This window comes from Ascaphus truei, chromosome 4 (genome assembly GCF_040206685.1).
Source record: "Ascaphus truei isolate aAscTru1 chromosome 4, aAscTru1.hap1, whole genome shotgun sequence".
Taxonomy (NCBI): Eukaryota; Metazoa; Chordata; class Amphibia; order Anura; family Ascaphidae; genus Ascaphus; species Ascaphus truei.
Genome location: NC_134486.1, coordinates 327,116,996 through 327,141,251, shown reverse-complemented (window position 1 = coordinate 327,141,251; position 24,256 = coordinate 327,116,996). Strand labels below are relative to the sequence as shown.

Below are 24,256 nucleotides of genomic sequence, written 5' to 3'. Positions count from 1 at the left end.
TGTGTCCACTCCCAATTAAGCGAGTTCTACACCAAGACAAATTTCCCTAGCCAATTCCAGTCTGGGTTTCGTCCCAAACACTCCACCGTAACTACCCTGCTAAAAGTTTGCAATGAAATCCAGTGTGGAATGGAACGGGGACAACTCACTGGTGCAGTATTCCTAGATTTTGCAAAGGCTTTTGACACAGTTGATCATGCTATCCTGCTTAACAAACTCCAGAGCTCTGGAATAGGGAAACATGCTTTAAACTGGTTTCAGTCCTACCTATCAGGAAGATCCCAACATGTGTCCATCTCAGGCTCTAACTCCAACCCCCTGGATATCACCTGTGGTGTCCCGCAAGGCTCTGTTCTGGGGCCCCTACTCTTCTCAGTGTTCATTAATGATCTTCCCACAGCTTGTACGGAAGCCTCAATACACATGTATGCAGATGACACAATCCTGTATGCACACAGCCATAGCCTCTCTGACCTTCAACACATACTTCAGTCTGACTTTTTGAGACTCGAAAACTGGATTTCCCAAAACAAACTGTTTTTAAACACTGACAAGACTGTAACAATGGTATTTGGGACCAAGACTAAATTTGTAAAGCTTCCAGTGACTGAGCTCCTGATTAGAACCAACGCTAAAACCACCCTAACACCTGTCACTAGTTTTAAATACCTGGGCTTATGGTTTGACTCCCACTTAACATTCGGGATGCACATTGATACCCTGACAACCAAGACCTATGCCAAACTAGGGGTACTTTACAGGAACAAATCCTCCCTAAGTCTCCTGGTCAGAAAGCGTATTGCACAGCAGATGCTAATGCCAATTATTGACTATGGAGACATAGTATATGGCTCGGCTCCTCAAACCCACCTTAGCAAACTTGACACCCTCTACAATTCAATTTGTCGTTTTGTTCTCCAATGCAACTACAACACACATCACTGCGAAATGCTCAAAGAACTAGATTGGTCATCACTAGAGTCTAGGCGCAAAGTTCACCTTTCCTGTCTCACCCTCAAATACTTTCTGGGCAAGCTACCCAGCTACCTGAACAAGCTCCTCACCCCTACCACATGCAGTACCTATCACCTGAGATCAGACTCCAAAAGACTATTCATGGTCCCAAGACTCAACAAAGTATCCGGACGTTCCTCCTTCTCCTTCCGTGCACCCCAAAACTGGAACAACCTACCAGAGACTCTCATATCCACCACCAGCTTAAGTTCTTTCAAATCTAAGGCTGTCTCACACTTTAATCTGGTCTGTAACTGTTTCATAAGCTCATAATATATATTTTCTTTAACTGTGCATGCAATGTCTTGTATATAAATGTATACCTTGTTCATTTATGTAACTGTATTTGTAACCATGTATTATTTGTTTTACTCTGTGCCCAGGACATACTTGAAAACGAGAGGTAACTCTCAATGTATTACTTCCTGGTAAAATATTTTATAAATAAATAAATTAATATCCAAAAGTAATTCCTCTCCACTATCAAAACCCACTTCTTTAAAAAATAATTTCTGTAGCGCCAAAGTACTTTCCCCTTGCCAACGCACTTATCATAACACCCTCCCACTGTCTCTGTAAGTTCTCAATACATACCACTTAGGAAAAGGCATGAGAGTTCATATTCCCATTATATCTCATATTATTTTGTTGTTTCCAATACTGCTGTGATGCCCTATACACATGTATGGTTCCATACAAAGATGTACAACATATACTATATGGGTCCATCTGTTAACTTCTCTCCATTATTTTATCTGCTTTGAATAGTGCTGTTATAGTGCTCATTTTAGAGCTATACATTTTGGGGGATTTTTTGTTTGTTTTTTCTAACTTTGAGTTTCTTTTTCTGGGAACTGTTTTAGCATTGCTGAATATTACAAGAAAAAAAAATCTGCAGTCCATATCTGTTAAGAAAGTCTTTAGGGATAAATAAGGCTAGTGATAAGCAGCTTCAAGAACAGAAGTCAATTATTTAACAGATGGTACATAGACAGATCTCAAGCTGTACAATTAACACATGTATAAAGAGCTAATGAAAGAAGAAGGTGAGGATGTTCTTTACTTATAAATAGGAAGTAAAGGGTGAAAACCGAGCACAGCCAGCAATATGGTCAAAAATGAAATATCCAGGGCAAACTCAAAAATATTGATTTATTTGCAAGCTCTTAGAAGAATGGCATTTACTTATAAATACTGTAGACTACTTTTATTTTCCTGTAACAATTTTTTTTTAAATTATAGACCATATTTACCAAGCACTGTAATACCATAGTGAGCGAGTCATAAGGTATCTCCTGGCATAGTACCGCTTTGGAAATATGGGCCTATGTGTCTGTCCATAAGAGTGCATATCCTCTGAACCATCATACATTTGGGCACTGTACCATTGTGGAGGTTAATTTACGTACAGTAGCTATTACATCATGGGGCCTGGCAATCCAGGTGCCCTATGACGTAGTACCTACATCAAATGCTATTTGCTCATTCTCTATCTATGTCGATCTGGCTGGCAGAAGAGGTGAAGATGACTCCACGTCCTTGTGTCATCAGTGACTCCGTGATCACATGATCGCTCCAGAGGTGCAGTCACGTGATCTGAAAGTGCTAGCAGAACATACATATCAGAATTATCCAACCCGGTGTAATTGAAAACTTGCTAAGGAAATACTTGGCTTAAATTTCATACTTGTTTTCTTCTTGTTTATTTACATGGCATAAATCCTAAAAGAGAAAAGATGACATTATTTAGAACAGCTTTTAGAACAGATTTTCATTTGTCTGTAGAAGTTAATGGGCTTTTACATTTTTTTCGCTTCCTTGATCTCTGGCGGGGTCAGAGTGGCCCAGGCTCTCCTGTACTTGCAGTCATGTAGATGATCCAGAAGCGATCACATGACTGCCCCCGCCCCCCAGCTGATTTAAACCAAAGTGAAGAGGGCTCCACTTCCATTTCGATTGGGCTGATCGCTCCATTGGAGCAGTTTGCCTAATGATCCACTAGAAAACCAGCATTAATGCCATGACATACCAAGTATGTTAATAGGGCTTCTGGCATGCCAGGCCCCTTGCTGGACAAGGTACATCATAACAGCACTTTAAAGGTTAATGTATTTAATACTGAAAGTGTACTGTACCTGCGTTATAGATGTTTTTAGAAATAAAGTTACTTGATACGGAATTCATATGTACAATATACCAGTTTCAGAATATATATGGATATCTAAGTTAAACAAAGAAGTGGCAGGGTTTCTAGAACTAAATTATAACTGGAAAGAATGGCACGGTAATTTAACTAAATAAACCATAATAACCTATTACATGGGTACTGTTAAATGCCTAAAATGTGTACTGTAAATACATAGATGGGATTAAGCATATAATTTTAGGTAAATGTGTTTTTAGCATTTAACTTTTACAGTAAAATGAAACAGAATAATGTACTTTCTAAAATAAATGTAGACTTAAATCATTGCTTGGTCGCGTTATCTTTATGCTAGAAGGGTACAGTTTACAATACTGAATCACCTAAGCATGTCAATTGTTAAATATGTGTTACTGGTTTCATCTTCGTATTATCTGTTTTAATTGTATTACTTTAAAAGAACTGGGGAAATTTATTAAAGTTCTATAGCATTTTAGCCTCAAATTAAAGATTTTATTTTACAAATCATACCAGTCTATCTATATCTCTTGCACAGAAAGCAAACTGATTATAATCTCCAAGAAGAATGTGAATACTCTTAGGGAAAAGTTATATGCTACATCAGACTGTAGCACCAAGTATTACATATAAGTACCATCTAGATTTTTTCCCCTATCCATTCAAAACTGGAGTACAGTAAAACATCAATAAATCCGCCCCAGTCTTGGTGTTTTAAATTGTCTTGTTCTTTTAAATTACCTTCTTCTCAAGTCAAATATCATTTTTTTTTATTTCCATGTTGATTTTTGGCATGAATTTTTCTTCTTCAAGTATACTGTATAGTATTTCTCATTGCCTTTTGTAATGTGTATTTGTCTGACTTATGCTCTGCTGATTTCTCTCTTTTTGTTTTTCATCATTCTGTGCATGAAACCATTGAAGAACCAGAAAATTATAGTTCTTTTTCCAAAGGTAAATATGACACATACATACATACATACATACATACATACATACATAGCAACTGTAAATATTTCTGTGTGTTCATTTGCATGTCTTAGACAGGTCTGCAACCCTGTCTTTCACCATTATCGCCCAGCACACAGCACTCCCACTGCAGCAAGGGATTCTGGGAAATGACATGTGGGTGTATATATATATATACTAGCTGAGAGACCCGGGAGTCAAACTGTCCCTCCCCCCCCCCACACACTGTCCCCCCCCCCTCCCCCACACACTGCCCCCCCCCCTCACACACACACACACACACACACACACACACACACACACACACACACACACACACACACACACACACACACACTGTCCCCCCCTCCCCCACACACACTGTCCCCCCCTCCCCCACACACACTGTCCCCCATCCCCCACACACACACTGTCCCCCCCTCCCCCACACACACTGTCCCCCCCTCCCCCACACACACTGTCCCCCCTCCCCACACACACACTGTCCCCCCCTCCCCCACACACACACTGTCCCTCCCCCCACACACACACACGGTGTCCCACACACACTGTCCCCCCCTCCCCCCCACACACTGTCCCCCCCCACACACACACACTGTTCCCCCCCTCACACACACATACACACTGTCCCCCCTCCCCCACACACTGTCCCCCCTCACACACACTGTCCCCCCCCCCACACACACACTGTCCCCCCCTCCCCCACACACACACTGTCCCCCCTCCCCCACACACACACTGTCCCCTCCTCCCCCACACACACACTGTCCCTCCCCCCCACACACACACGGTGTCCCGCACACACTGTCCCCCCCTCTCCCCACGCACACACAAAGCCCCCTCACCTCTGCCAGGACTCACAGCACCGCTCCTCTCTCCCGCGCTCCTCCGATTGTCGCGCGCCTGGCCCTTCTCTGTTCTCCCTCCCGTTCGGGGAGCGCTGCGCCCGCGCCCCCTCTCTGCACCTGTGAGCGCGAGCCGCCGGGAAACGTGCAGCAGGGAAGGTGCAGGGTCTGTCCGTGTGACGGGGGAGAGTGACGGCCACCGGGAGGGGGGAAGGTGGGGGGCCTGTCCGGGGGGGGGGGAGGTGAGCTGCGGTCCGGGTGACGGGGGAGAGTGACGGCCACCGGGAGGGGGGAAGGTGAACTGCAAGGGGGCCTGAAGCAGTGGTGTGAGTGTGTGAGGCCAATGAGAGGTGTGCGGGGGCGGGCCAAGGGGGCCTGAAGCAGTGGTGTGAGTGTGTGAGGCCAATGAGAGGTGTGTGGGGGCGGGCGGGCCAAGGGACCAATGAGATTGCCGCTAGGGACAGGGAACACACCAGGGAAACATACATACATACAATGCTTTCAGAAATATACAGTAAGATATATATATATGTGTGTGTGAGTGTATCATTACTCATCTCTCAATCAATACATCAAGTAGTTTTTTACATTGTGTAACCATTTAACTGCTTTCTAGAATATCTCAGTAGGTCACAGACAGTACGTATAGTTTAATATCTAAAAGGTGAAGAGACAGTCCCTCTGGACCAACGTGAACTAATGGCATGTGAAATATGTTAAATGTTGGTGTTTGAGTCCATTTTTGAACAAATCAAACAAGTATAAGTATTTTTCAAATCTTTATTTTTTAACTATAACAATAATTACCAGATACGGTACATTTAGTATTAAACAGCCACAAATAATAGAAACAGACTTGTTTTTTCTCAATAAATAAATAGTTGAAACTTGTAATTTAGGAGAAATCGAATCTTTCTAAAGCCAATTACATTGCTATTTTCTGTTTAGAAACAAAACAAACTCTTCTCCTTTACTATGTGGCCCTTTAAATGGAAATAAGGAAATACCCAGTTATACAGTAAATGTTAACACTGTTTAACATTGCCTCTGATATTATGTTGTAGTCTCCTTCACAAAATATCCCTAGGTATTCATTATTTACATGGACATAACCTTTACATTAACCACCATTGTACTTTATTTATACAGTACTGTGCTTCATGCCTTTCCCATCCAAGTGTTTCATATTAATTTTGAGGCAGTACAGGTACAGTAGTTAAGTACAGTAGGGTAGAATTTGCCATCTGTCATGTTTCACTGATGTCCCTGTTATACGTAGTATCACTTAGACAGTAACTTGTATTCACTAAACTCAAACACTTCATTGTGAGAAGGACAAGCGGCACATTTTTGGCTGCTTTAGTAGAAAAAGTTATACTGTATGTTTGACTAGTTAATGATACAGCAGACATTAACATTAATCTCTTTCTTGCATATACATGGTTGTAGCTTGAATTGACAGTAAGGATTAAAGACTCCATGTCTGGCAATATTTATACTTTGGAAGAAACAATACTGTACATTCAATCGATTGTACTTTGTTCCTGTTTGGTTTTTGCCATCTTTTCCCTATTGCACCTTCCACTTTTTTTAGATTTCATATTTCTTGACTTATAATTGCTGCTGGGAGGAAGCGCCTACCTTTTTGACTGGAAATTCAATCAACAGGATACAGATGTAGCAAGGGTAACTGTCTCCGCCTCTGGGGAAAGCTGGTGTCGCGCGACCGCGGTGGCCCCGGCGAGAGAGGATTAATGCTATGGGGGACCAATACAGAACTATGGACCCCTGCAGCGCAAATGCGGCAGATACGGCCTGCAGACCAGCGGATCTTTGCTTTTTCAGCCGTTTCTCCGGAGACAGAAAGTCTTGCTACATCTGTACAATGCAATCTCAATAAAGATATGATAGATGAAAATATACAATCCAGATACAAAATAAACTGCAATTTCACCATAAAAATGCTACCTTCTATACAGAGAAATTGGGCTTTAACTTCCAAACCAATTTGCTTCAATGTACCACCTCCTTTTGTTTTTGGAAGTATCATCTCTAAAAGATGAAAATCCAGTATATTTTTAAATGTGTGTATGACATACTCTCGTATACAACTAACTTTCCGAAAATTTTCCTTGAGCTAGTACTATATCTACAGAGACAACAGCAAATCGCTCCATGTCTACGTTCTCTTAGACTTTAAAAAAAACGTCTCGTAATCTATTATTAAGTGGACAGTTATTGGTTTATGGATTTAATTCACAAGACATTCAAAACATCCATGTGTGTTACATAAGTTCCTTAGGCTTGATCAAGTGTCATAATCATACAACATTTTGGAAAATGGAGATACTAAATTAGGATTTGTTCATGCACATACAAAGAAACTTATTAGAGTGTACTAGTTATTGTGTCTTTGGCATAAAATCCTCTTCTGATAGACAACGGCTGAAAAGATATGGAACAGCTGAAAATACAGAGGGAGCAAAAAGTAGTACAGATATGTAAAACTTGGTTAATCTTGAGAACATTTCTAAAAAATGTGAAATGTACTGTACTGTAAGGAAAAATGGTGAAGATGCAACTTTCAAGACATTCACACATCTTAACCAATAACAAATCAGTTTAGAATTAGTTACCAAGTGTGTAGAAAGTCAGTGATTAGAGAAAAACTAATTATGGGGTGGAATGTTCTGAATATCAGAATTAGTTAAAGGGCACCATACAACAATAATGTTTTGACAGTGGTTACATGCAGAGGTCTATATATCATGCTAAAATGTTTCTCTATTTCTCATGCAGCAGTTAATCTGCTACACGTGAGTTGAGTGTTTTTATCTTCAACTTGCCAAGTATATCAAACATCAAAATATATATTTTTTAGTTAAAAAAAAAACCCAGAATATTATTAAGTGGAAACCTAAATAGTATGAATGCAATCTGCTTGATTGATAGTGCCAATGTGTTTAAATACCCTTTCTCACATTAAAATGGGGCCCATTGATAGGTGGGATGGTAATACATTCCATAACATTGATTCAGATTTAGTATTATTTTGATCCACCAGATAATTTATATTTTACAGTTCTCTTTAATTCATGTTTTGTTCTTTAACTTAAGATTGTCTAATCAACACGTTTTCTGTATTTTTAGCAAAGTGTCACATTTTAAAATGTCAGTAGAGTCCAGGCCTTCCTTACTTAAATCTGCCCATCTCCTTAATAAACCCTCTCCTCCAAAAAACCCCTTCCAGTTGTTGTTAAATAGGGGCATATGAACATACAGTATTTAAGGTTTACAACCAGTTTAGGTTGTAAATCAAAGACTGAATGAATGTATATAGCACCTATTTTTGCATGCATTTAGTGCCCAAATGAGAGATTTAGTGTTTAACTATGTGGTATTCATAAGTACATAGATTCACAGTGTGATGCTAGTATTTTTTCACAATTGATAATATATCTATTCATATAAATGTACGCCCTATCCAGCTGCAAGTACTACAGTACACTCAGACTACAATAAACTTGGCTTCCTTCTTCAATATCATACTGTATATCTTCTCAGGGGCGTTACTTTGGCTTTGGCCATGGGCCATGGAACTAGGAATATATCACTGGCGCTCACAACAAATATAATTAAAATAAAATAAATTTATACAACCAGATGGTGTAATGGCAGATCCAAATGATGATCTCCGCAGGACGTGGTCAGATATGAAATATAAAGAAACAAAAACACGTAGTGTAATACTGTAAACACTCAAAGACAAACTAACTGACAATGACTAACAATGTTGCTGGATCACACAGATGACTGATTAAAAAACATTTAATATATCATAAAAGAAAGATGACATAGATAACAATGATGAAAGTCCCAATAGTATCCTGCTTGTGGCTGAAGTACCCGCTTACCAGAAGATAGATGGCAAATAGCAGTGGATATTCAGAGAGTATCCCCTCTCATAGAACGCTGGTACAGCTCCTGCACTTCTCTCTGGTGTCTGCCACGTGTAGCCGTGTAGAATCGGTTCCGCTTGGAGAACGTCTATCCACGCTGTCACAGGGGCAGGTGGAGCAGCCTGTGTGCCTTGCCTCCGTCCTCCGTGGTTTGGACATGCGCAGAAGCGCCAGGCATCAGGAGAGTCTTGGCCGCAGATTCACCAGCTCCTCGCGATAGCGTGGGGGGCTAATGGCGGCAAATTCAAAGATGCTCCAAAAGGAGAAACAGCACGGCACGGTTTGCGGGAAACAGAACAGCAGGTGGAGTAAGCAGTGATACGAGGGATACCCAACGCATTTCGGAAGCCTCTGCCTCCTTCCTCAGGGGTAGAAATGTACCAGCGTTCTATGAGAGGGGATACTCTCTGAATATCCACTGCTATTTGCCATCTATCTTCTGGTAAGCGGGTACTTCAGCCACAAGCAGGATACTATTGGGACTTTCATCTATGTCATCTTTCTTTTATGATATATTAAATGTTTTTTAATCAATCATCTGTGTGATCCAGCAACATTGTTAGTCATTGTCAGTTAGTTTGTCTTTGAGTGTTTACAGTATTACGCTATGTGTTTTTGTTTCTTTATATTTCATATCTGACCACGTCCTGCGGAGATCATCATTTGGATCTGCCATTACAACATCTGGTTGTATAAATTTATTTTATTTTAATTATATTTGTTGTGAGCGCCAGTGATATATTCCTAGTTCCATTGCTACTATCTGACCAGGGGTCAGAGTTGTGTCCAGGCTGCCCTTTATTTATGTATCATTCTTTATATTAGCGCTACCTATTGTTTTTTACTTTGGCCATGGGCCAGGCAATGTTAATGCCTTGCAATGAACAGGTGTCAGGAACTTTTTTTTTTTATACACAATATCGACTGATATTTATTTAAACAGCCACAGAAATATTCAAATGCTTGACAGCATACATCTGATGTCTATAGTTGTTGTTCACACATGTTTGCTTGTTTGAAGAATATCCCAAGAAAGTGGCTTAAGTTACTTCCTAAACATTCTTTGTGTGAGCTGTTCATACAGTAGTTACATCTTACATATCTCCAAGTATAACTAAGTGATACTTCAGTCGTTCACTTCTAGATAGAATCCAAAAGTATGTCACATTGGCCAGTAATTCTATATAACTCTGCAGCTGGTTGTTGACACTCTTGGTCAGTTAACTTTGTCACAGATACAGTAGGTTTCACTGTTACAGTTGAGCTTCTGCAACTCATTGTATTCTCTCATATACCAGACAGTCTCTACAATGCTGGTTTATTTCCTGTGAGTCTCCTGATGGTATCTACCATATTTTAATAGACCAAACATACTTAAACCCGAGTTCAGGAAAATAAAAGATACTTAAACATAAACTGGGTCTTTTTCGAGAGAATATATAAGTATTTTACTGTGTATTTTTGTCATATTGGATGTAGCATTGGGCTTCTCTGTTGCTTATTTTTAGCACAATATAACAAGAACCTAAACTAGAACTAAACTGGAACCTTCTGAAAGGGATGTTCTAGGGATTTTATACTAAAGGATTAACTCCTCCATTCAGTAATGTCACAGACTTACGGGGAATGAAATGGTTAAAAAAAGATACACCCATTACCCATATAAAACGTCACCCATTATTAACCATACCCAATGAGATGGGTTACTTCAATATTTTTTTTTTTTTTAGTCATGACTATCAATTCCTCACCCGTGGTAACTTCTGAATGAATGAAAGAAAGATTACTATTATCAGGGCTGTGGCATTCGAGTATGGAGATTTCATATAACAATGTTTCTTAATTGTAAATATTCAAACTGGACTAACATCAGTTTCAAAATAAATCTGTGTTCAAGTTTTTTTTTGACGGAGTTGGTCGCAGATTTCATGTTTAATCACTTTTGATTCAAATATTTGTGTCTATTGCATTCAATGCCTTTGAAAAGGGGTTACAGGGGCTTAAAACAAAAGGAATATGTAAGCTTTTTGAATAATAGATTTATGCAAAAAAAAATATTTTGCACTGGAGGAAAGCGGTTGCATAACTTTAGGAATAGGGTACAAAAAAAGTGAATCCTTCACTACTGGAGTTTTATTTCAACATAAAGGGCCTACAAAATTGATATAGATGTAATATCAAAATCAATGTAAAATAGCTTTCTATAATCTTCTGTGAACCCCTATTCAAATTGAGAGTAAAGCATTTAAAAGGTAAATGAATTTAAATATCCTGCAACACAGAAAGCATTACACATTTATTGTAATGCAGATTGTGTAAAATTGTAATTTTATTAATGTACATAAGAAAACATTCAAATACTAAATGTGATAGGGCCAAATAAAATAAAAAAATAAATAAAAAAAAGTTTAGCCATTAATATAACATAGTCCCCAACTGTACCTATTTAGCAGGTAAACTCCATGTTTTTGGCTCCTGTAAGATCAGCTGTACCTACTGTATTACACAGAGGTTTTGTGTGTGAGAAACTGCATACTGTAGGTAATGGAACTTCCATAAGGATTGCTTGGAAGAACATCCATGTAGCACGAGTAGAGTAGAGAAATAACAGTGGTACATATGTAATACCTAAAAAAAACTTTCTGGTACAGTATAAATCATTAGTATGAACTATATTTTATTTTTCAAAATATTTTCCTCTTTTGAAATATGTTTTTTTCCATATATTTTTACAGCAAGTTTAGTAGTGGAAGAGCGAACAAGACAGATGAAAATTAAAGTTCAGCGGTATAAACAGACAGCCGGGTCTAGCTCAAGTCAAGAACATGAGCGAGAGCAATATTCCAAGGTAAGATTATAGAGCCTGAAATGACATTTTACGACAAACAGAAAGCTGAAATTCAGCAAAATAATCTGTGGGGCCCACAGTGCATGTTATTCAGTCTTCTCTGATTAGTCTGTGGCCAGAGATGTGGCCAGAGATGCATCGGTTAAATCAGGGGTGGGCAACTCCTGTCCTCAAGGGCCACCAACAGATCAGGTTTTCAGGATATCCCAGCTTCAGCACAGGCGACTCAATCAGTGGCTCAGTCTTTGACCTGTTGTTGGCCTTTGTGGACTGGAGTTGCCCACCCCTGATTTAAATAGTGCTTTTACACAAATATCCATAAACCGTTTAAGAAGTTAAACTGAGACTCTCTTGGGCTGTGGTCATGTTTCCCTTAGTGGTGCAAGAGTAGGTTATGGCTGAAGTGAAGCAGACAAGGCATGTAGTGAAGTGAAGCAGACAAGGCATGTAGTGAAGTGAAGCAGACAAGGCATGTAGTGAAGTGAAGCAGACAAGGCATGTAGTGAAGTGAAGCAGACAAGGCATGTAGTGAAGTGAAGCAGACAAGGCATGTAGTGAAGTGAAGCAGACAACGCATGTAGTGAAGTGAAGCAGACAAGGCATGTAGTGAAGTGAAGCAGACAAGGCATGTAGTGAAGTGAAGCCGACAAGGCATGTAGTGAAGTGAGTTGATTTCCACCTGTCTTCTCTCATTTTCTCTACAATCTCAATTGGTTTAAATACCTGCTAATGAAGCATCTTAACTGATCAGTAAAAACCATGCCTCCAAAATGGATGCAGGTCATCTGTCTTAAAGTGCAACAACTGTGAACGCCAAGTTCCTCCTCTTCACACCATTTCATTAGCCACAGCTTATAGCGTTTGAATATCTCTCCTTTACAGATTGAAGACGCCTCTGAAAAATTTATCTTCATTGCCACTTGCAACTTTCTCACATTCCCTTAACTCCTCCTGCACGTCCCTAACTTTACCTCTAGCCAGATTATTTGTCACAGGTGGTGTGCTTTGGCCAGTGCATATTGGTAGTTTATTCAGACCTTCTGCATTAATGCATCTATAACTTTTTCAGTCGTTAATCTAAGATTTTTTTTAGGGGAAATACTCAAGGCTATATAGAAGCCTGGTGACTAGAGAAGATGGGAGATATTTGAGAAGAAAGGAATAGTATCAAGTGCCAGTGGGAGAGGTGAAAAATCCTAAATAGATGTCAATTTTGGCATGGTAAAATTGTATGAGTACTGTATATGGGGATTAGGTTAGATACAGTACTGTATTAGCTTAGTGTAAAAGTAATTGGACAATGTTTGAGTGAGAATGTAGTATTTGCTTTTAGGTGAGCAGGGTCATTTTTTGATGAACCTATATTAAAACCTCTTGCTGTCCCTGTGGGTCAGAATTTCAGAAGCACTGCTATGTTTGATGTTGCTGCTGGTTAGTAAAGCAAAAGACCTATTGCTTCCTCTTCCTCACTTCCAGTTGAGCGATAAATATGGGTACAGCTGCGATGAGAGAAAGTAAAGTTGTGTGACTTTTGGCATAACGAAACCCAAATGAGCACATACTGTATATACAAAGTGAAAGACGACAGCAACTGGTCTCTTGGTTTGCCTGCAGGTAACTCTGAAGCATATCGAGACATAATAAGTATATACATGACTCAAGCCATATTGGCTGCTATTTATGAAGCATTGCTGCTCCATAAGACACCTATTAGTGCACAATACTAAATAGGGGCTATAATGTACTAAAACAAAAAAAGATATCTAGAATATGTGGGTGAGCATCCAGATGCAGTAGAATAGTTGTGTGTTTCTTTAAAAAAAAAAAAAAAAAAAAATTCAATGAGAACCACTTAAGAACAGATTAGGAAATAGCAAGAATTGCAGACTAGATGTCACAAAGCTAAGAACTGAAGATACATTACTGTTATGCTTGATTACAAATGAATCAATAACACATAAAAGCACATATTCGGTGGAGTATTAAGTTATGGACTGTTATTAATGCAGCAATTAATAAATGTGACATGACTGTGAATTAACTGCCTAATAAGTACTGTATATTTAATAGACATAGTAAAGATATAAGACACTTGAAGGGTAGTTATGTATCAAACTCTTCTAGCTACAAAACTGGGGTAAGCAAAGCACAAGATTTATCAAAGAGAGAAAAACTATTTTGCTTTCAATGGGACATTTCTTTTGATAAGTCTGATTCTTTTACAGTACTTTTTGTCCCAGTTTTATAGTTGGGAGACTCACGTTTATTACCCCTTAGATTTGGGAGAAGAGAATGCTCCTTTAAAGAAGGCATCGTAATTGTAGTCTTAAATAGAGCTGACACATATATTTTTAGTGTCTCCAGTTACTACACTATGTGGTAGAGAAGATAAGTAATAAAGAAATAGATGCAGAGAGGGTTAGAGTCGAAGTCAGATGTGCAGAGAAATTCAGGCGATATAAATTTGTCTTTCAGAAACCAGAGGCAAGAAGTATTCCTGCAGTTTATAGTGTTAAGATTAATGTTTTGGGAAAGAGTAAGATTTGATGTTTTAGTGGATGGTTATGGACATTAATGTCCGAAACCTTCGGCCATGGTCGCAAACAAGGAGAAATTGCCCTTTTAGTGTAATTATTTTTGGGAACAGAAATTCGCCAAGCTTTAAATCAATGTGCATTACAATTTCACTTAATATATTAATTCTCTAAAATCTCTAGGTTCACTTAATGCAGAGACTATAAATAGGGTTCATATACTGTACCATGTATCTCTCAGTGCCTGGCAATATTTCACTGTAGGATTATAAAATTGCAAGAGCTAAGCCTAACTGTAGTACCTTGCTTTCCTTTAAGGCAATGAAACGGGGGGGGGGGGGGGGGAGGACCTGTATTTTGTATAGTTTTGCAGATACTGTATCTAGTCATTAATGTCTTTTGTGACAGAATTTTGATTTTTGGGTTAGCGTTAAGAGATTTATCTTCATTATTGGGAGCATTGCATAATCATTTTTTTCATAATTTAGTATTTCTTCCATTTGCACGGCTAAAATCCAGATATTATTAATAATCTAGAAAAATGGCAATCCCTCATTCTTTACCTGAAATTGTCTAGTTTTAAAAAGTGTATAGTTGTTCTAGGTTATCTTGATTTCACAATAATTTAATGGATAAACTTACAATGTAAATTTAAGAGTGATCAGTAACAAAAGCATTCCCGATCAAATTCTGGGAAGCCCATTTTCTATTTAAAGTGTCTAAATATTGTATACTTTTAATTAAGTGACCTAGTGTATGAAAAGATAATCCCACATCATATACCCTATACAGTATGTCTTGTGTATGGCTAGAGCTGTCTGACCCTATTGTATGAGGCCGTGAACCATACAAAATTGTCCCTTTTTGTCTCGAAACAAACTATGGCTCAGTCAGTGTACACATACTAATTGTCATGCATAGTCAGATTTGCATGCAAAATTCTCTAACAATCGTTAGATTGTCTTAATGCTGAGAGAATAAGTGGTGCGCACACAGACTGTGTTTCTCTCATTGTCTGGAGATATTTTGCTGAAATCTTACACAACCAGACACAAAATAAGTTATTGTGAGTAAACTAGTGAGAAAAACCCTCCACCAGCACATTCACGTCTCACAGATCTGCAACCCTGTTATTCCCCATTATCTCCTGGCAAACAATGCTTCCACTTCCACTTAGGGTGCCACTTGTTGCTTCATGTCCATTTTAACATTGACCACTATAAGTTTATAGCAGGCATAAGCGTTAAAGTCCATATTAAAATGAACATGAAGCAAAAAGTGACATACTGTGAGTGCTCATTTGCATGCTGAAAATAATGTTTACTTTGGTCAGAAAGTATCACTGGATAGGAATGATTTGAATGACATTCTCGGAGAATGAAGTTGGGATGGAGCGCTTTTGGAAGAAACAAGACAATCTTTCAAAGTAAAAACATTTGACTGGTGCATTCTGCCTGTGGTTACATATGGATGTGAAACATGGACTCTAAATGCTAAAAGAATGAAAGGGTTTGGAAGAAAACAAAAGTCTGCGATATTATCACAAGGGTAGAGAAATTAAAATGGCAATCGCATTACGCAAGAATAAATGTCCATCATTGGACAAAGATGATAATCAACTGGATTCCAAGGGATATCAAAAGACGATGACCAAAAGTAAAATAGGAAAATGAAATGGAATGAGGATCTTCAAACATTTGAGCAACCACCCATCCTCAGTTACCTCCCGAAACGTAACCGTTAAAGAACATCAGGTAGCGAAGAATGGAGGTAAAATTGGACAGTAGCTTTATTGATAAACAACAATTTGTTCAAACCAAATGGAGACAGAAACTGCCCCTCACCCTGCCAGCATCTCTGTAAGCAGATATTCAGCCCCATGGCACCCCACCATGGCCCTTCTCCAGCGCCAGGTGCTACCAAGCAAATGGTATTTGGGACCAAGACTACATTTTTAAAGCTTACAATGACTGTGCTCCAGATCAGAACCAATGCTAACACCACCCTAACTCCTGTTACCAGTTTTAAATACCTGGGCATATGGTTTGACTCCCACTTAACATTCGGAATGCAGATTGATACCCTGACATCCAAAACCTATGCCAAACTAGGTGTACTTTAAAGGAACAAATCCTCCCTAAGTCTGCTGGTCAGAAAGCGTATCGCACAGCAGATGCTAATGCCAATTATCGACAATGGGGACATGGTATACGACTCGGCACCCCAAACCCACCTTAGCAAACTTGACACCCTCTACAATTCAATTTGTCGTTTTGTTCTCCAATGCAATTACAACACACATCACTGCGAAATGCTCAAAGAACTAGATTGGTCATCACTCGAGTCTAGGCGCAAAGTTCACCTTTCCAGACTTGCCTTCAAATACTTTCTGGGCAAGCTACCCGTCTATCTGAACAAGCTCATCACCCCTACCACATGCAGCACTTATCATCTGAGATCAGACTCCAAAAGACTGTTCATGGTCCCAAGGCTCAACAAAGTATCCGGACGCTCCTCCTTCTCTTACCGTGCACCCCACAACTGGAACAACCTACCAGAGACTCTCACATCCACCACCAGTTTAAGTTCTTTCAAAACTAAGGCTGTCTCACATTTTAATCTGGTCTGTAACTGTTACATAAGCCTATAATATACATCTTCTCTAACTGTGCATGCAATGTCTTGTATATAATGTATACCCTGTTCATTTATGTAACTGTATTTGTAACCATGTATTATTTGTCATATTAACTACAGTATGTCTAGGACATACTTGAAAACGAGAGGTAAGTCTCAATGTATTACTTCCTGGTAAAACATTTTATAAATAAGCACACTGGCTCGTGCAGCACACTGAGGGTAAGGCACCAGTACCTTCTGCCCAGCAGATATGGCGTCCCTTCCCACTTTAGACCAAGTCCCAGTACAAACATTAATCAGAGTCCCTGATGGGAGGTTACCACCACCGTGGTTGGGGGGGGGGGGACTCTATTGAGTAAAATAAGCATTGATGTCTATATACCTCCCAATACTCACCTATATACAAAATGGCGAGAGATCAAGTACTGTACCTGTGACCACATCTAAGATACCTAGGAAATGAACTATTTTTTTTTATTTAAGTTGTCTTATTTAATTTTCTGTCTGTACTTTCCATTCCAGTGAAGCCCTATTTACGTGTCTAAAACTGTTGTTAATTTTTGCGGTAGAAGCAGACAGATTTTTTTTTTTATCTTAACAAGCTAATTAAATTGTGTATTATTTACTATAGCTTCATTTTAATTGCTGCACTGGGAAAGGAACTGCTTAAATCATTCTTATTTTGTATAATTTGCATTTAATTAAAAATCCCTTAACACATAGAAAGTAAGGCACACAACTGCCAGCAAACAGTGAGGGGAATATCATTATAATGCGTTTGACAAACATAAGTAAAATTGTAAGCAGATTGTCCTACTTTTGCTGTTCATGGAAGGGGAGGGTTAATTCCCACTTGTGATGCTAACCAGGAGTAGGCAATGTTTGATCATGGTATAAAAATATAAACATCTTCATAGCATAGGACAGTTCATAAGACTCAGGATTCCAGATAGTCCAATGTTAAACACACTCCCATAGATTATACCACTAGCCATGTAGGTAAATCTTATGTGGTGGTCTAGGTAACCGTGTGTAGGACTGATCACATAAATGAAGTAAATAGATTACCCACTGCTGACCTTGGGGAAATCCTGGTCCTGTCCTGCATGCTCCTACCAAGAAACAATTGAAGAGAGTACAGGGAAAACGGCGGTGCATCTGCTGCTGCTGCTGAAGATTGGAAACCACAAACTGCAAACCACAAAATATCCTAGGTGCAAAAATTTATTTTAGGGATAGTAACAGCCAAATAGAACACTCTAACGCGTTTCACGTGGTATCCCACGCGATAGAGTGTTCTTTTTGGCTGTTACTATGCCCTAAAATAAACTTTTGCACCTAGGATATTTTGTGGTTTGCAGTTTGTGGTTTCCAATCTTCAGCAGCAGCAGCAGATGCACCGCCGTTTTCCCTGTACTCTCTACTTTTGCTGTTAACTTACATTTTACAGCAAGATAAACATACCTCACAGGCCCAGATTCATCTAACCTTGTTAGACTATTTAACATGACATCAACCTGACTGTATTAGCCTCTGCCAGCTCTGCTATTCCAGGAATCCTCCACTCTTTCCAGGAAGAAGTACAACCTCACATTTCCTCTGAGTCTCCACTTGCAGCTTGAGAATATGACCTATGTTTCTTGCTCTTATCTTTCTGCTGCTAATACTGTAACTTTACCAGGGGGGATACAATTGCAAACATAAACATATTACCGCTCTCCTCCCTATAGAAGTTTGCTGCTGGGAAAAAATAGACCTTAGAAAAGAACGATTCCTGCACTCCTCACAATTAGGCTAAAATAAAATAGTGATCTCATAAATAAGGGTTATTTAGTTAAATCCTTTGGCCAAAGCGTTCTAAGCCTGCAAGCCATGTCAAGGCATAACCAAATTTGCAGGTACCTACACGGAATCTATGTAATTATTGTCCCATGGACTGGCGAAAAATGTGAGAAAACCCTGAAGGGGTTAAATAAAGCATATGCTTTTGTGAGTAGTGCAATTAAAAGCGAGCCAAAGCCAGTATCATAGTTACCTAACTATAGAGGTAAATTGTGGGTGCACAAAAACGTGGTCTACTTAGATTTTGCAAAGGCTTTTGATAAGGTTCCACACAAGAGGTTAGTGTACAAAATAAAGCAATTTGGACTCGGCTACAAATATTTGCACCTGGATTGAAAACTGGTTGAAGTATAGACAAAAGAGTGTTTCAGGTAGGGTTAAAGTTGTAAGTGGAGTACCTCAAGAATTGGTACTGGGGCACCTGCTTTTTAACTTGTTTATTAATGTCCTTGAGTTTGACAGAGAGCAAAGTCTTCACTTTGCTGATGACACTAAATTGTGTAAGGTAGTTGTTACGCCGGTGCTGTCCGCAGACCAGACCCGTCCCTTATACTGAGGTGGGGACATAAAGGAACACACACCCGCAGCAAAAGGAGCGTGTCCGGAGTGTGGTGAATAGGCGTTGCCAGGCCAGGTGGTGATTGCTAGCAATACTTGCCGGTACCGGTTAAAGAAGTTCCGTTGTCGTTGCCGTTAGCCAGGGTCAGGGTAGGAGAATTCCGGAAGGTCGGAGTCCAAGCAGGAATAGAGAGCCAGGAGATGACATCCGCCAAGCCAAGTAGAGTCCTGTGCAAATAAAGAGAGAGAGTGCCAGAGAAGACCTCCGCAGTGGAGACTATGTCGAGCAATGAATAAGTAGCAGGACAGGCAATATAAAGTGTGGCTGACCAGTAGGAAGAGGGGGCAGACCTTGAGGAGTGCATGGAGCTGTCCTGTATAGGTTGTCAAAAGGAGGATACAGGTGAGCAGTCTTTGAGCCTAATTGAACTCTGTGTGTGTGTTGGGGGCGGAGCTTCACTGCAGGAGCAGTGAATAAATTTAAAGGATCCTGCGCACGCTCTGTAACAGAGACGGGCGCGCGCCCGTGAACAGCAGCAGCCGTCACAGCTCGAGCCGCTTGCGGCTTGGCAACCGCCCGCCGGGGATGAGGAGGGAGTATCCCAACCACCGAGACCGGAGGGAGCCGACGTCGGGAGCGCCCCGCAGTAGCAGGCGGAACACGAGGTGAGGGGAGGCCATGCCGCGACCCCCGGAACCACACAGTAGTAAAGTCAGAGGAGGATGTAATTTCTCTCCAGAAGGACTTGGATAGACTGGAAACTTGGGCAGGTAAATGAGAGGAGGTTTAATACAGATAAATGTAGGGTTTTGCATTTGGGATACAAGAATAAACAAGCAACTTACAAATTAAATGGGGAACAATTAGGTGAATCCTTGATATGGAAGGATTTATGAGTGCTTGTAGACAGCAAGCTTAGCAATAGTGCTCAGTCATGCAGTCGCAGCAAAGCAAAATAAGACATTTCTTGCATTAAATGGGGAATGGATGGAAGGGAAGTAAGCATAATTATGTCCCTCATAAAGCATTAGTAAGAACGCACCTTGAATATGGAGTACAATTTTGGGCACCACTCCATAAAAAAGATATTATGGAACTAGAAAAAGTGCAGGGAAGAGCCACCAAATTAATAAAGGGGATGGAAAATCTGACTTATGAGGAGAGCCTAGCTAATTTAGATTTGTTTACATTAGAAAAGAGGCGTGCAAGAGAGGATATTATAACTATATATAAATATGATAAGTCGCCCTCCATACTGCCCGGGATTCTGACCGTGCTGTCATAGTGTTCAAGGCATGTGAACATGGCTTCGGGCTTCAAGGTCAAGCTTTAACCACATGGATGTAGAAAATATTGTTAAAACTGTCAAAGAGTTGTTCCTTACCACATCTGATTTGGGTGCAGGCTCAACACACCTTCTTATATGGTCAACAGCCCAATGAATGCTTTTTGCAGACAGGGATCTTTCAAGAACAACTGAAGGAAGCATTTATAACCTCTCACTGACAGCCCCACACATATCCTTCCACTCAACACCAGACTAGCACCCTCTCTATCCACCTTTAAGACCCACCTTAAAACACACCTGCTTAACGAAGCATATGAGTAGCTCCGTGGCTAATACTATACACCTGTTACATAAAGCTTGGCCCCTTGCAGACGCACTTACCAGAACGCCCTCCTACTGTCTCTGTACGTCCTTCCTACATACCAATTAGATTGTAAGCTCTTCGGAGCAGGGACTCCTCTTCCTAAATGTTAATTTTTAAGTCTGAAGCACTTATTCCCATGATATGTTATTTTTATTATATGTTATTTATATGATTGTCACATGTATTACTACTGTGAAGTGCTATGTACATTAATGGCGCTATATAAATAAAGACATACATACATTCATAAATCTAATTCTAAAAAAGCCTTCATTAGATACATGACTAACAGTCCTATATAAAGCCTTCCTTTCCTAGGCAAGGTTATTGAGAAAGAACTTGCAACCCAATTAGAAATCCTGTCTATCATCCTACTGTATGATATGTATGACCCATTTCAATAAAGAGTTCGGAGATTGCATGGTACTGAAACAGCTCTGATTCATAGACTTAGTGAGCATCGAGTGGCAAGAAACAAAGGTGACTGTTTGATCTTAGTCCTCCTTGACCTCTCTGTGGCAATTCATGCCATGGCTTTATGGCAGGGCTTTTAATGGAGCGCCTGATGGATTTGTGTGGCCTGGTTGGCATAGTGCTAAGCTAGTTCAAATAATTTCTCACTGGCAGATTATAGAGAGTCATCAGGAGCATATTCCTTTGCACTAGTACCCCTGCCATGTGGATGCCATAGGGCTCTATCTTACCTCCCATGTTATTTGCTGTGTACATGCTACCATTGAGTGACATTAACAGATCATAGGGCCTGGGTTATCATTGCTTTGCAGAGGACACACCACTCTATGGGTCCTTAATACCCAGTGCAAGAACAAGTAATCAGTCCTCAGTGGATGTCTACCTTCTAGAGTGTCAGTTGGTTGATGTTGAATCCTGAAAAATCAGACGTGGAAGCTCCCTGTCTTATGATAAGACTGCTGCTAGGTCAACCAACTGGCCTTATTTCCGAGGATTTCCATTGCGGAATGCTGGTGTTATCCTTGATTGTGGCTTGACATTTAAAAATAAGGTTATCAGCCATGATCAAATCTTCATTCTTTCACCTGAGTAACATAACAAAGATTAAGCACGTGATTTCCAAGAAGATCTCCCTACCCTGGTTCATGCATTTGTGACCTCGACTAATGCACTGCACTTTACCTGGTACTTTTGGAAACCAAGCTGTGAAAAAGGTGCAGCTAGTGAAAAATGTTATGGCCAGGTACTAACCAGACCAGTTCTTGTCACATGACATCTGTTCTCAATTTTCTCCACTAGCTGGCTGTAAGATGGTGAATCTATCTTGAGATTGGATCATTGACATTCAAAGCCCTATATAACCAATGTCCTATCTATCTAAAAGAGCTCTCATTCTTTTTTCAACTCTCTGGCTCGTACAGTCCAAGAGACCCCCTTTCTTAAAATCAGGCTCAAGACTTGCCTGTTTACCAAGTCATTTAATAATGAATCACGTCTTGCATTTAATACTTATATTTCCATTATGTATTCTGTTCATCTATATCTTTTATCTATACAGTATATCTCTTATTTAGTTTATTTTAAAGGTTTAAATGTTTGCCTTGTTGTTATTGTGAAGGGCATTGAGTTCCATTGGGAAAAAAAGGTTGTTGTTGTTATATTATTATGTCTCTAATCACCTGGAACTAGACCTGTTAATAGTGGCTAGTTTAATAGTGATGGGAATGGTATTGCTAACACCACCGTAAGCTGTTTTAGTATCCTTGGCTGTAGTATTCTCACTGGACTCATTGATTTGTCCACTTTAGGGTTTGAAAGTCCCATTAGGACTTTCTCCTCTGTTAATGGATTTGTGTCCATCGCCTTGCCATTTATATTCTTTTTCCCTAGCTGTGGTCCTTTCCCTTGACCTACTTTACTTGAAAAATCCCACTCAAAAGAAAATACAATTAAAATCCACTAAAAGGTGAAAAGTTGTCTACTCATACAAAAGCCAATGAGAATGCTTGTTGCAATTATGTTATGTGATTTCTCCCGTGAACTAATCTATGTTCACACGTCCACATGGATTCATATAAATAAATCTGTTTGATTGCTCCCCAACACATTATACAATAACCTGTATCTAATTAGCAATGGTAATAGAAAATTAGATTTTTTTTTAGACTCAGTTCAGCCCTTGCACTGCAGAAACATATGTGGGAATAATGTGCTCCAATGCGGTATACTGTATGTACACTATCAAGTGGAGGAATTTGCTTCACTTTGACAGGTCAAATATTTTCATTTACGTCAATTTGCTCCTGCTCCTTATGTGTGAAGCTTGTAATTTGAGTTTCTTACATCTGGTGCTGAGAAGAAAAGGTTAATGCCACTTCAAAATCATGCATCACATTGTACATCTAATTATAGTCATTTTCTAAGCAACTTTTAGCCTAGATGTTCCAAAACTTCCCCCCAAATCAGGGACACAAGTACAGCAAAACTAGCACAAAGCACATTCATACATTAACTCAAGAGTGACACAAGGACAACATGGTAAAATGCCCCAAATTTGCTCCAGTTGTGACACTTAAAGGGGAAGTTCATCCTAGGACAGAAAATAATTAAGAACAGTGGCACGTTAAATACTGTAGGCTAAATTTAGCTGATTGACACCTTTGCCCACAGTATAAGTATTTTAAATATTTTTTTTACTTTTTTAACATTTCCATGGTAAACACATTGCTTTATGATGTTTGGCAAATGATCACTAAAAGGCATAGACATTAATATTAAGGTGACTTCGTTAGTCAAACAGATGAACACAAGTAGCTGATATGCTTGGACCCAGTGTTCCGGACAAGGTGATGAATGTTTATTTTTCACAATATACATATAAGTAGGACCGCTACTTTAACAGTGATTCATTAATTTTAAGGACACTAATTACTGTACACTGATACATTAATTTACATTTTAAAAAATTTACCTTGTAAATTGAACTGCCTCTTTAATGCAGTACAGAGCCAATCATTTTAATTATGGAAATACATGTGTGCAACTGTACTTTTTGGGGTGGGTTTGTTTTACTTTGTGGTCAGGATACTTACAAGGAAACTGTTAGGGCAATTTTTATTGGTGTATAATGTGGCCATAAATCATTCTTTGAGGGTAGTATTTGGACAGGTTTAGTTGAATATTGTGCTGAAAAGGCTACACAGAGTATGATGGATAGCTTCAGTTGTTTTTCTAGTGTTTGCTTTGTTGTAAGTCATTAA

At 39.5% G+C, this 24,256-nt stretch overlaps 1 protein-coding gene across 31 annotated transcripts in view; it reads left to right on the top strand.

Annotated features, from left to right (window-relative positions):
• Window positions 1-24,256, top strand: part of RIMS1 (regulating synaptic membrane exocytosis 1) — a 489,535-nt gene that overhangs the window by 358,591 nt on the left and 106,688 nt on the right. For 14 of the 31 annotated variants that reach the window (XM_075598053.1, XM_075598029.1, XM_075598023.1 and 11 more), the window contains 2 exons: window positions 4,100-4,129; window positions 11,684-11,796. The exons of 10 other annotated variants lie outside the window; for them this stretch is intronic. In XM_075598053.1, coding sequence (XP_075454168.1) covers window positions 4,100-4,129; window positions 11,684-11,796 — 143 coding nt within the window. Of the gene's footprint in view, window positions 1-4,099; window positions 4,130-11,683; window positions 11,797-17,090; window positions 17,117-24,256 lie in introns of those variants that run through there. 7 more of the 31 variants (XM_075598038.1, XM_075598036.1, XM_075598035.1 and 4 more) reach the window with 2 other exon arrangements.